At 44.7% G+C, this 12305-nt stretch overlaps 1 protein-coding gene across 18 annotated transcripts in view; it reads left to right on the top strand.

The window, feature by feature from the left end:
- Positions 1 to 252: 252 nt before the first annotated feature.
- Positions 253 to 12305, top strand: part of LOC144579619 (uncharacterized) — a 634762-nt gene continuing 622709 nt past the window's right edge. For 15 of the 18 annotated variants that reach the window (XR_013527746.1, XR_013527739.1, XR_013527741.1 and 12 more), the window contains exon 1: positions 253 to 4207. Coding sequence is in view for 3 of the 18 variants with exons in the window: in XM_078352289.1 (XP_078208415.1) it covers positions 3801 to 4207 (407 nt within the window). In the remaining 15 variants the exon portion in view is untranslated. Of the gene's footprint in view, positions 4208 to 5574; positions 9824 to 12305 lie in introns of those variants that run through there. The other 3 variants (XR_013527747.1, XM_078352290.1, XR_013527742.1) reach the window with 3 other exon arrangements.

Here is a 12305-nt window from a genome sequence, read left to right as displayed (position 1 = left end):
GAGGCCCGGAGGACACGAATCCTATGGGTTTGAACCTGGCTTGGTCTCCCCCACGTCCCGTTCCCAGGCCTCCCCAAATCTGCCGCAGCCATTTATTAAAGGGGCCACAGCCTGACTTCCCAGAGCCAGGCACGAGTAGATTCGGCCTCGCCAGTGCGCACGCTAGAGGCACGAGCTGCTCCTGGGTCACAATGACGTTCACCGTTGCCCCGGTGATGGGTCCCTGAGACGTCACAAAGGAGGAGCCCCTGTGGCAGTGTTTCAGGAACGGGGCTCAGGCCCCTCCTCGCCAATGATGTCCACAGGACAGTCTATGGAGACCGGGATTCGCTGAAGGTGGGCCAGGAGGAAGAGACCTCAGGCGGCGGGAGCAACTGGGAAGCAGCGCCGGAATCCCAGTCTCAGGCCTGAGCCGACGGGGTACAGGTGAGTCTCCCCAAATGTCGTGCCCTGGTCATCTCCAGGACACCTCTGCCTGTGTGCCCGTGGGCTGCTCTCCCACCCGAGGGTCCTAGTGGTGGACAGCAGAACTCTGCAGCTTCAGGGGCTGCCTGAATGTGAGTGATACTCTGCCGCTGCTGTGTGTGTGTGTGTGTGTGTGTGTGTGTGTGCGCGCACCCGTATGTCTCTCTCTGATTTCTCTCTCACTTCTTTCCCGCTCCCTCCCTTTCTCACTCTCTGCGTCTGTGTGTGTGTATGTCTGTTGGGCCCCTATGCCCTGTGAGCCTGAGGGCAGTTTCTTGCACGAAGGTCTCTCTTTTGGTGAGCCTCTCCCCACCTCTCTGCCTGAGTTGCGTGGCCGGTCTTCAGTTATTTCCCCGGCTGTTCCAGCTGGCGTTTGTGAAGGCCTGGGCAGTGTGGGGAGGGAGCTGCGTTGGACCAGCATGGGTTTCAGTCACCACCCCATCCTGTGCGGCCTCTTTCTTAGGACCAAAATGACCACACCTGCCAGCCATGGACAAAAGCCTCACCACAGCTCACTGTCCACCTGCAGGAGGGCTGCCCACTGACCTCAGAGAAGATGGTTCTCACTTCTCTTGATTTTGCCCTCATTGAGAAATCTAGTCACAGCTTGACACAGGGCTGGAACAGGGCACCAAGAATGGGATGTGGCAAGCATCTCTGTCACTGCAACACTGGCCTTTCTGTCCACATCGTTTGGCACTCCCCCACCCAGATGCCCTTTTGGTGGCATTGTGATGTATTTGGCCTGGACTCTGGCCTAGGTTCTGTCCTCCCTTTCTCTGTCTGCCCAATTTCCGAGAAGCCTAGAGGTCTCTTGGTCCTGCTGATTGTCTTCAACAGAGAACAGTCCCCATTCCAGCAGGGGGAAACTTCGTGGGGATGCATTTCACGTTCGTTTCCCCCTCCAAATCTTTTTCTGGATGATTCTGCAATGGCGATGATCATGGAGCTCTAGGCTTCCATCCCCGTGTGGGACAAGGATGCTTTCTCAGTCTCCATGTCCCACTGGATGGCTGCCTGGCTGGCCTTTGCTCTATCCACAATGCGGAGTTGCAATTCACCTGCCCTTTTCCTTTTATCCTTGAGGGCCATCCGGCTCCTTTGCTCCTTGGGAAAGTACATTCGAACACTGAATCTTTTGCCTGCCACGGATGCCAGGGAGCAGGCCAAAGGGATTGGGTTTCTCTGGGTAAAGGGGAGGTTGCTAGGGGGTTCCTGCCAGGTGGTAGGGTGGGGACATCATGCTTTGGAGCCCATGGGATCTCTGTGTCCGAGCGAGGCCCTCCCCGCCTCTCTCCATTGTAATCCCATTTGAGATCCAGCATGGGATCCAACATGGGATCTGAGGCAGAGTCCAGAGGGCCCATCGGGTGTCCTGAATCTCCCCTTCCACGGGGAGCGGAAGCAGAAGACCGCTTGCTAGTGGAGGCCCCGAGGACATGAGTCCTGTGGGTTTGACCCTGGCTTGGTCTAATGCACGCCCCTTTCCCAGGTCTCCCCAAACCCGCTTCTTTTGCGGCTGCTTTCTTCGCGGCCACCTCCGCTACAGCCATTTCTTAAAGGGGCGATAGCCTGAGTTATGGGAGCCAAGCGGCCGGGGTGGGGGGGGGGGTCTTGCCAATGCGCATGCGCGAGGCAGGAGCGGGTCCTCGGGTTGTTGCCCAGGTGATCCGTTCCTGAGACGTCACAAAAAAGGAGCCACCTGTGGCCGTGTCAGGAACCCGGCTCAGGCAACCCCTCGCCGGATATTTGCTGAAGGTTAGCCAGGAGGAAGAAAGTTCAGGTGGAGGGAGCGTCGGGGAAATAGCTTGGAATCCCAGTCTCAGGCCTGCGCCAAGAGGGTACAGGTGAGTCTCCCCAAATGTCGAGCCCTGGTCATCTCCAGGACACCTCTGCCTGTGTGCCCGTGGGCTGCTGTCTCACCCGAGGGTCCTAGCGGTGAACAACAGAACCCTGCAGCTTCAGGGGCTGCCTGAGGGTGAGTGATACTCTGCCACTGCTGTGTGTGTGGAAGAGGTGTGCTTTGTGTTTGTGCGCCCGTATGTCTCTCTCAGTTTTCTCTCTCTCTTCCTGCCCGCTCCCTCTCATTCTCACTTTCTGAGTCTGTGTGTGTGTTTGGGGACGCGTGTGTCCTGTGCACCGGAGGGCAGTTTCTTGCACGACAGCCTCTCTTTTGCTGAGCCTCTCCATGCGTTTCTGCCTGGGTCGCGTGGCCGGTTGTCAGTCGTTTTCCCGTCGGTTCCAGCTGGCGTTTATGAAGGCCTGGGCAACGTGGGGAGGGAGCTGCGTCCGATCAGCATGGGTTTCAGTCACCTCCCCATCTTGATTGGCCTCTTTCTTAGGACGGAGACAAACACACCCGCCAGCCATGTAAAAAAGCCTCACCACAGCTCACTGTCCACCTGCAGGAGGGCTGCCCACCGACCTCAAAGAAGATTGTTCTCACTTCTCTCACCTTCGCCCTCTTTGAGAAATCTAGCCACAGCTCAAAACAGGGCCAGAATACGGTGCTAACAACGGGATGTGGCAAGCTTCTCTGTCACTCCAATGCCTGTATTTTGGCCAAGTCAACAGCTTGGCACTCCCACCGCCCGCCAGATGCCCGTTGAGGTGGCATTGTGCTGTGTTTGGCCTGGACTCTGGCCTAGGCTCTGTCCTCTCTCTCTCTCTGTCTTCTCTGCTTCTGAGAAGCCTACAGGCTTCTTGGTCTGTCTTGGTGTCTTCAACAGAGAACACTCCCCTGTCCAGCCGGGAGAAACTTCGTGGGAATGCGTTTCATGCCCGTTTACTCTTCTAAACCTGTTTCTGGATGATTGGGCAGGTGTGATGATCGTGGAGCTCTGGATTCCATCGTCGTGTGGTACAGGGACGGTCTCTCGGTCTCCACGTGCTGCTGGATGGCTGCTTGGCTGGCCTTTGCCCTCTCCACAAGGCGGTGTTGCAATTCACCTGCCCTTTTTCTATCATTCTTGAGAGTCATCCGGCTCCTCTCCTGCTGGGGAAAGTGCCTTCAAGCACTGAAAATTCTGAAGCACGGATGCCAGGGATGGAGTCAGAGGGATTGGGTTTCGCTGGGGCAGGAGAGGTGGCGTCCAGGATACCTGCCAGGTTGCAGGCTGGGTACACCATTCCTTGGGGATCATGGGATCTGTCAGCCCCAGCGAGTTCCTTCCAGCGGCTCTCCATTGTACTCCCATTCCCGCTTACCCAGGTGCGATCAACGATGGGCTCCGAGGCGGAGTCCAGGGAGCCATTGGGCGCCCTGAATCTCCTCTTCCGCAAGGAACCGAAGCGGAAGACCGCTGGCTCATGGAGGCCCTGAGGACACGAGTAATATGGGTTTGACCCTGGCTTGGTCTCGTGCAGGCCACTTTCCCAGGACTCCTAAAACCCGCCGCTTCCGCGGCCTTCTCCGCTGCCACCTCCGCCGCGGTCATTTCTTAAAGGGGCGGACGCCTGACTTCCGGGAGCCAGGCACGAGTGGCGTCGTCCTCGCTAGTGCGCATGCGCGAGGCGCGCAGTGCTCCTTGGGTCATGCTGACGTTTCCGGTTGCTCCGTGATGGGTTCCTGGGACGTCACAAAGGACGACGCCCCTGAGGCAGTGTGTCAGGAACAGGGCTCAGGCCCTTCCCCGCCAGGACGTCCGCACAAAAGGTGGGCCAGGAGGAAGAAACCTCAGGTGAAGGGAGTGCCGGGGAAGCAGCGGGATCCCAGCCTCAGGCCTGCGCCGAAGGGTTCCAGGTGCGTCCTCCCGGATTTGTGCCCTGGTCTTCTCCAGGACACCTCTGCCTGTGTGCCGTGGGCGGCTCTCTCACCCGAGGGTCCCGGGGCTGGACAGCTTCAGGGGCTGCCTGGGGGTGAGGGGTACATTGCCACTGCTGTGCGGCGGGGTGTTTGGAAGGGGTGCTGTGTGCCCCTCTCTCTTCCATCCCGCTCCCTCTTTCTCACTCTCTGCCTGCGTGTGTGTCTGTGTCCGTGTGCGTCTGTGTGTGCGCGTGTGTCCATGTGTGCGCGTGAGTGTATGTGCGTGTGCATCTGTGTGTGCGCGAGTGTGTCCGTGTGTGCGTGTGCATCTGTGTGTGCGCGTGTGTCCATGTGTGCGCGTGTGTGTGCGTGTGCATCTGTGTGCGCGTGTCCATGTGTGTGCGTGTGCATCTGTGTGTGCGCGTGTGTCCATGTGTGCGCGTGAGTGTGTGTGCGTGTGCATCTGTGTGTGCGCGAGTGTGTCCGTGTGTGCGTGTGCATCTGTGTGTGCGCGTGTGTCCATGGGTGCGCGTGAGTGTGTGTGCGTGTGCATCTGTGTGTGCGCGAGTGTGTCCGTGTGTGCGTGTGCATCTGTGTGTGCGCGTGTCCATGTGTGCGCGTGAGTGTGTGTGCGTGTGCATCTGTGTGCGCGTGTCCATGTGTGTGCGTGTGCATCTGTGTGTGCGCGTGTGTCCATGTGTGCGTCCGTGTGTGTGCGTGTGTGTGCATCTGTGTGTGCGCGAGTGTGTGTCCGTGTGTGCGCGTGTGCATCTGTGTGTGCGCGTGTGTCCATGTGCGTCCGTGTGTGCGTGTGTGTGTGCATGTGCGTGAGTGTGTGAGCGCGCGCGTGCGTGTGTGTGTTGGGACCGGGTGCTCTGTGCGTCGGAGGGCGGTTTCTCACACGACGGCCTCTCTCTTGCGAGCCTCTCCCCGCGTCTCCGCCTGGGCCGTCCTGTCGTCTGTCGGCAGTTCCAGCTGCCTTTGTGAAAGCCTAGGTAGTGTGGGGAAGGAGCTGCGTCGGACCAGCCTGGGTTTCACCTGGACTCCCCAGGTGATTCCCCATCCAGACCTTAGTCAAACCCAAGCCTACTTAGTAGCTTCCTGGCCAAGGCGCCCTCAGGCTGCTATGGCCCACGAGGCCTGCCAGGACAAACCCGCACGAAGAGGTCCTGGGCTGTGGCGAGAACAGTGGTGGGTGAGGGCCCCTAGCAGCACAGCATCCTGAGGATGCTTCAGCCCAGAAGCTAAACAGGCACTCCCCCCCACCCCCGGGTGCCCATTGAGGCGGCACTGTGATGTATTTGGCCTGGACTCTGGCCTAGGCTCTGTCCTCTATCTTTCTCTGTTGGCCCTGTTTCTGACAGGCTTAGAGGCTTCCCGGTCTGGCTCAGTGTCTTCAGCAGAGAACACTCCCCAGTCCAGCAGGGGAAAACTTCGTGGGGACGTGTTTCTCGTCCGTTTCTCCGTCTAAAGCAGTTGCTGGATGATTGAGCAGGTGCAACGATCGTAGAGCTCTGGACTTCCATCCCAGTTTGGGACAGGGACGCTCTCTCGGTCTCCAAGTCCCACTGGATCGCTGCCTGACTGGCCTTTGCCCTCTCCCCAGGGCTGTGTTGCAATTCACCTGCCTTCCCTCTCTCATTCTTAAAATCAGTTTTGGTTCTGAGGAATGCGACACTGGTTGGATGATAACCCTTTACTAAGACAGCAACGATAAAGAAAAGAGAAAGTTTAGAAGGCAAAAGAACTTAGTGTTATATGTATATACTTACATACATATGTATTCTAAAAGCCTATGGGTTATTTATGCAGTGAAATCTAATGGGCAATTATTAGCCATGATTATTTATTTTAAAAAGCGTTGATTTTTTTTCTGATTTTTAAAGTAGTGTGTGCTCTTTGTAGGTACTTTTGTGGGAAAGTAGGAGAAGGAGAAAATAAAACTCATCTATAAATTCTCTATCTTGACATATCTCCCGGGACTAATATTTGGAAGTAATTTATTTTCCATTGACTTTTTTTCTTCACAAAATTGGGAAATAATTTTGTCTAGTTTTGTAATGAAAATTTCTCATGTAATATCTTTCCAAATGCGATATTTTAAAAGAAAAAAATTACGTGCAGTCCAAATCACTCAATTTTGGTATGTGGTTCTATGAGCTTTGACAACTGCAGAGTTGTACAGTCGAGACAGAGCGCTTCCCTCATCACTGCCCTCAAATTTTCATGTATTTTGTTTTTGTTTATCTACTCTTCAGCCCTCAAAACGTCAAAACTGGCAACCACTAATCTATTACTAACCAGTAATCATCACTATATTTTTTCCTTTTCCATAAAATCATAAAGTGATCTGATATTCACTTGTGTTGTTGCCTTTCATTGCCAAGTTTCTTTTTACTGCTGATTAGCATTTTACTGTGTGATGGTACCAGGGTTTGTTCATTCATTTGACAACTGAAGGGCAGTTGAGTGTCTTCCAGTTTTTGGTGATTATGAATAAAGCTGTTAAAACCTCCACACAGGTTTTTGTGTGAACATAAGCTTTAATTTCTCTCGAGTAAATATCTAGGAATGAGATTGTTGTATCATAAATGTGCATCTACATTTACATTTAAAACAAACTGGCAAGCTGTTTTCCAAAGTAGCCATAGCAGTTTATATTCTCACGAGCAAAGTGTTAGAGCTCTGGTGGTTCTGCATACTCATCAGCATGTTGATATTGTCAGTAATTTTAAACCATTTAGAACCATTTCAATAGGTGTAATGGTATCTCATTGTGATTTTAATAAACATTTGCTTGATGGCTGCTGTTTAATTTTTTCACATGTTTATTCAAATCCATACTTCTTTTGTGAAGTTTCTTTTCAAACATCTTTCTCATTTAAAAAAATAGATAATTTGTTTTTTATTATCAATTTTTCAGAATTCTTTAATATGGATTAAGTATACACTTATACAAGTATGTGATTGGCTAATATTTTCTCTAGGTATGTGGCTTGCTTTTACTTAACAGGGCAAAGTTTATATTTTTAATGAAGTTAATTTGTAAATTTTTTTAGTTTTAGTTTGCATTTTTGGTCTATCTAAAGTCTTTTTGTTTGACCATACTTAAAAATTATTTTCTTGCACTTTTTTCTATGAGTTTTATAGTTTAAATTTTTGTATTTAGGTCTATATACTATTTTGTGTTAAATTTTGTATAAGGTATGAAATATGTGTTGAGGTTCACTTTATTTTGCATATGTGTGTGTAATTGTTTCAGTATCATTTGTATAATAGACTATCATTTCTCCATTGAATTGGCTTTGTGCTTTTGTCAAAATCTATTGGCCATATTAGTATGGGTCTATTTCTGGACTCTCTTTTCTATTTGATTGACCTCTGTGTCTATCCTGATCCCAACACCACAATGTCTTTATTACTGTGGCTTTTATGGTAAGTCTTGAAATCAAATCATCCTCTGTGTTTTTCTTTTTAAAAAATTTTTGGCTCTTCTTGTTCCTTTGCCTTTCCATATACATTTTGTAAATAGCTTATTAATATCTACAGAATAAATCTTACTGAGAAGTTTTGTAATAAAGTTGTTGACCAATCTGGGAATAATCAAAATACTAAATACTTATATTTTAGTTAGCTAGTTCATGAACAATGTGATTTATCTTTCAATTATTTAAGTCTTTGATTGTTTCTTCAGTATTTTGTAGTTTTCAGGATGCTGATTCTAGACATTTGACTTGTATTTTCTGACTCTACTAAACACACTAATTGGTAATAAGTGCTTTTTGCAGCTTTTAAAATGTTATTTTATATAGACAGTTATTTCTGAGACTAGAGTTTATATTCCTCCTTTCCAATTTGTACATCTTTTATTCCTTTTTATTGTTTTATTGCATTGCCCAGGACTTTCAGTATAATGTTGAGTTGGAGCATTAAGACTGGGCATCCTTGTGCTGTTTCTGATCTTAGGGGAAAGATATTCAGACTTTTACCATTGAGTATCATATTAATTGTGTGTGTGTGTTTGTGTGTGTGTGTGTATTTTGGTAGATGACCTTTTTCAAACTAAGGAATTTTTCTTGTCCTCATTTGCTAAGATCGTGAATGCGTATTGAAGTTTTTAAAGCCCTTTCCTGTATTTATTGAGATGATCATGTTTTTTAATCTTTAGAAGGTTCAGATAGTGAACTGTATTGATTAACTTTGAAATGTGGAGCCAGTCTTGCATTTTCAGGGCAAGCATCACTTAGCTGTGGTACAGTGTATGTTTCATACCTTTCTGGATTCAATTTCATATTAATTGGTTTAGGATTTTTGTGTCTATGTTTACAAGCAATATTAGTCCATAGTTTTAACATCATTTTCTGGTTTTTGTATCATGCTAATTCTGGCTTCATGAAATGATTTGGAAAGAATTTCCTCCTCTTACAATTTCTGGAGTGTGGGACTGGTTTTATTTCATCCTGAAGTATCTGATAGAAGTCATCAGTGAAACCATGTTGGCCTGTAGTTTTTTATTTTTATTTTGGAAAGTGTTTATAAATTAAATATCTTTTATAGATACAGAGGTATTTAGGTTTTTTATTCCTAAGATTAGATATTTTTATCTTCCAAGAAATTCGTCTGCTTTATCCACATTGCCATTTTTGTGTATGAGTTGTTCATGATTTTCTCTTACTATCTTTTAAGTGTCTAGTAATGTTCCCTTTTTCATTTCTGATGTTGGTAATTTGCAACTTATCTCTTATTTCCTTGATTATTCTTGCTATATATTTATGAATTTCATAAATCTTTTCAAATAACCAACTTTTGATTTTATTGATTTTTAAACATTTTTCTATTTTCAAGATTATTGATTGTCATTCATGACTGGTTCCTTCTTTTTGTTTGCTTTGGTGTTTTTTCTTTTTTGAAAGAAAAAAGTGAAGGAGAGGAAGAAAGGAAAAAGAGGGAGAGAGAACGGGAATGTAGCTTTAGCTTCGGTGTTTTTTCTTGTGTTTTATTGTAGAAGTTTAGATTATACATTTCTTCTTTTCTAAAATAATCATTCAGCGCTAATAAATTTCCCTTTAAACATTGCATTAGCGCATTATTTTCATTGTTTTTAAACTCAAAATGTTTTCTTACTTTTTATCACTTTCTTTTTGATCCATAGGTTTTTTTAGAAGTATATATTTCATTTTAAAACATCTGTGCAAATTTCCTGATATCTTTATGTAACTGAATTCTAGTTGAATTTCTTTATGAACTGAGAATATTTATTGTATTTGCTATGGTTTGTTTTGTGGCCTAGAATATGGTTTATTTTAATTAATGTTTCATGTCCACTGGATATAAATATTTTTATCTTGTTTGAGTGTTTTCTTAATATCAGTTAGGAAAGAAGGTTATAGTGTTGGTCAGATATTGCATCTATTAGCTTATTTTCTGTCTATTCTGTCAATTTGTGGGAGAGGAGTTTTGAAGTATCTGAGTATAATTACGTTTTGTCTGTTTCTCAGATTTCTTTCTGGTTTTGCGCCAGCTATTTTAAAGCTTTCATATTATGTTCATAAACAATTATGATTATAATGTCTTCTTGGCATATTGACATGTTTATCCTTATGTAATATCCTTCTTCATCGATACTAATATTTCTTGTTCTAAAGTCTATTTTTTGATATTAATATAGACACTGTAGCTTTTTAAAATAAATGTTTGCATAGTATATCTTTTACTTATTGTATTCTTAACCAGTTCCTTTATATTCAAAATGGGTTACTTATAGACAACATATACTTGAGCCTTCTTTTTTAAAAATCTGAAAATATCTCAATTAGTGAGTTTAGATCATTTAAGATTAATTTAATTACTGATATGGTTGGATTTAGGTTGATTATTAATTTATTATCTTTTTATTACTAATGTGCTTTTTCTCCTCTATTTCTTGTTTCATAGTTTCCTTTTCTTGACATTTTTGGTAATTATGTTGGTTTTAGTGTTCCATTTTAATTAATTTCTTGGCTCTTTGATAAAGTTTCTATTTATTTCAGTAGATTTTCTATGGATCACGGTATGTCTACTCAACACTTCACTGTCTATTTGAGTTAATATTTTACCACTTAAAGTAAAATGTAGAATTCTTACAACCATATAGGTTTGTTCACTACTTATTATAGGTGACAAGTACATTACATATAATTATATTTCAAAGTCTCACAAAATACTTTTATAATCAACAGTTATATACATATTTTAAAAACTGAAGAAAGGTTATATTAAGTCAAAATGTTTCTGTACAGCCAAGGAAACAGTCAACAAAGTGAAAAGAAACCCCAGAATGGAGAAAATATTTGGAAACTATCCATCTGACCAGGAATTAATAAGCAAGATGTATAAGAAGCTCAAACAACAAAATAGGAAAAAATCTAATAATACAATTAAGATGTGGGCAAAAGATGTGACTAGACATTCCTCAAAACAAGACATACGGATGACAAACAGGTATATGAAAAGGTACTCGATGTCACTGATCATCAGAGAAATGCAAATCAGAACTATAATGAGGTGTTAATATCAGTTAAAATGGCTTTTATTCAAAAGACGGGCAATAACACATGCTGGAGAGGATGTGGAGAAAGGATAACCCTCATACATTGTTGATGACAATGAAAATTAGGACAGCCACTGTGGAGAACAGAAGTTCCTCAAAATACAGAAAGTAGAACTACTATATGATTCAGCAATCTCATGCTAGGTATATATCCAAAAGAAAGGAAATCAGGATATCAAAGAGATACCTGCACTTCTGTGTTTATTGCAGCACTATTTACAATAGCCAAGATTTGGAATCAACCTGTGTCCCCTGATAGACAATGTGGTACATATACACAATGAGAACTATTCAGTTGGAGGACATTATGTTAAGTGAAATAAGCTAGGCACAGAAAGAGAAACTTCGCATGTTCTCATTTATCTGTGGGAGCTAAATATTAAAGTGATTGAACCAATGGAGATAGAGAGTAGAGTGATGGTTACCGCAGACTGGGAAGGGTAATGGGGGAAGTGGAGATAGGTAATGGATACAAAAAATATAATTAGAATGAGGCCGGGCACGGTGGCTCAAGCCTGTAATCCCAGCACTTTGGGAGGCCGAGGCGGGTGGATCATGAGGTCAAGAGATCGAGACCATCTTGGTCAACATAGTGAGACCCCCATCTCTACTAAAAATACAAAAAATTAGCTGGGCATGGTGGCACGTACCTGCAATCCCAGCTACTTGGGAGGCTGAGGCAGGAGAATTGTCTGAACCTAGGAGGCAGAGGTTGTGGTGAGCCGAGACTGTGCCATTGCACTCCAGCCTGGGTCACAAGAGCGAAACTCTGTCTCAAAAAATATATATATATATAGTTAGAATGAATAAGATCTATTATTTGATAGCACAACAGGGTGACTACAGTCAACAATAATTTATTGTACATTTCAAAATAACTAAAATAATATAATTAGATTGTTTGTAATACCAAGAAAGAATAAATGCTTGGGGTGATGGATACACCATTTACTCCATTATTGCACATTGTATGCCTTTATCAAAATATCTTGTATACGCCGTAAATATATACACCTACTGTGTTCCTTCACTTTTTTAAATAAAAAAGAATAAGGAAAACAGTCTATTTATCAGATATTTACCATTTCTGTTGTTTTTTTCTTCATTTCTGAAGTTTCAGGTCTCCCTGTGATATTATTTCTCCTAAGCCTAAAGAAATTCCTTTAGTATTTCATTTGGAATAGATGTGATGTTAGCAAATTCTCTTAGTTTTCCTTCATCTAGTAAGGTCTTCGTTTCTTTCTTTTTAATATATTTTATTGCGTTTTAGGTTTTGGGGTACATGTGAAGAACACGCAGTATTGTTGCATAGGTACAAACATGGCAATGTGGTTTCCCGCTTTTCTCCCCATCACCTATATCAGGCATTTCTCCCTATGTTATCCATCCCCAACTCCCCACCCGCTGCTGTCCGTCCCATAGTTCCCCCCCCACAGACCTCAGTGTGTGATGCTCCCCTTCCTATGTCCTTGTGATCTCATTGTTCAACACCCACCTATGAGTGAG

The sequence above is a fragment of the Callithrix jacchus genome, chromosome 15 (genome assembly GCF_049354715.1).
Source record: "Callithrix jacchus isolate 240 chromosome 15, calJac240_pri, whole genome shotgun sequence".
NCBI lineage: Eukaryota > Metazoa > Chordata > Mammalia > Primates > Cebidae > Callithrix > Callithrix jacchus.
Note: the sequence above shows the minus strand (reverse complement) of the source record. Positions and strands in the feature narration are given on the sequence as shown.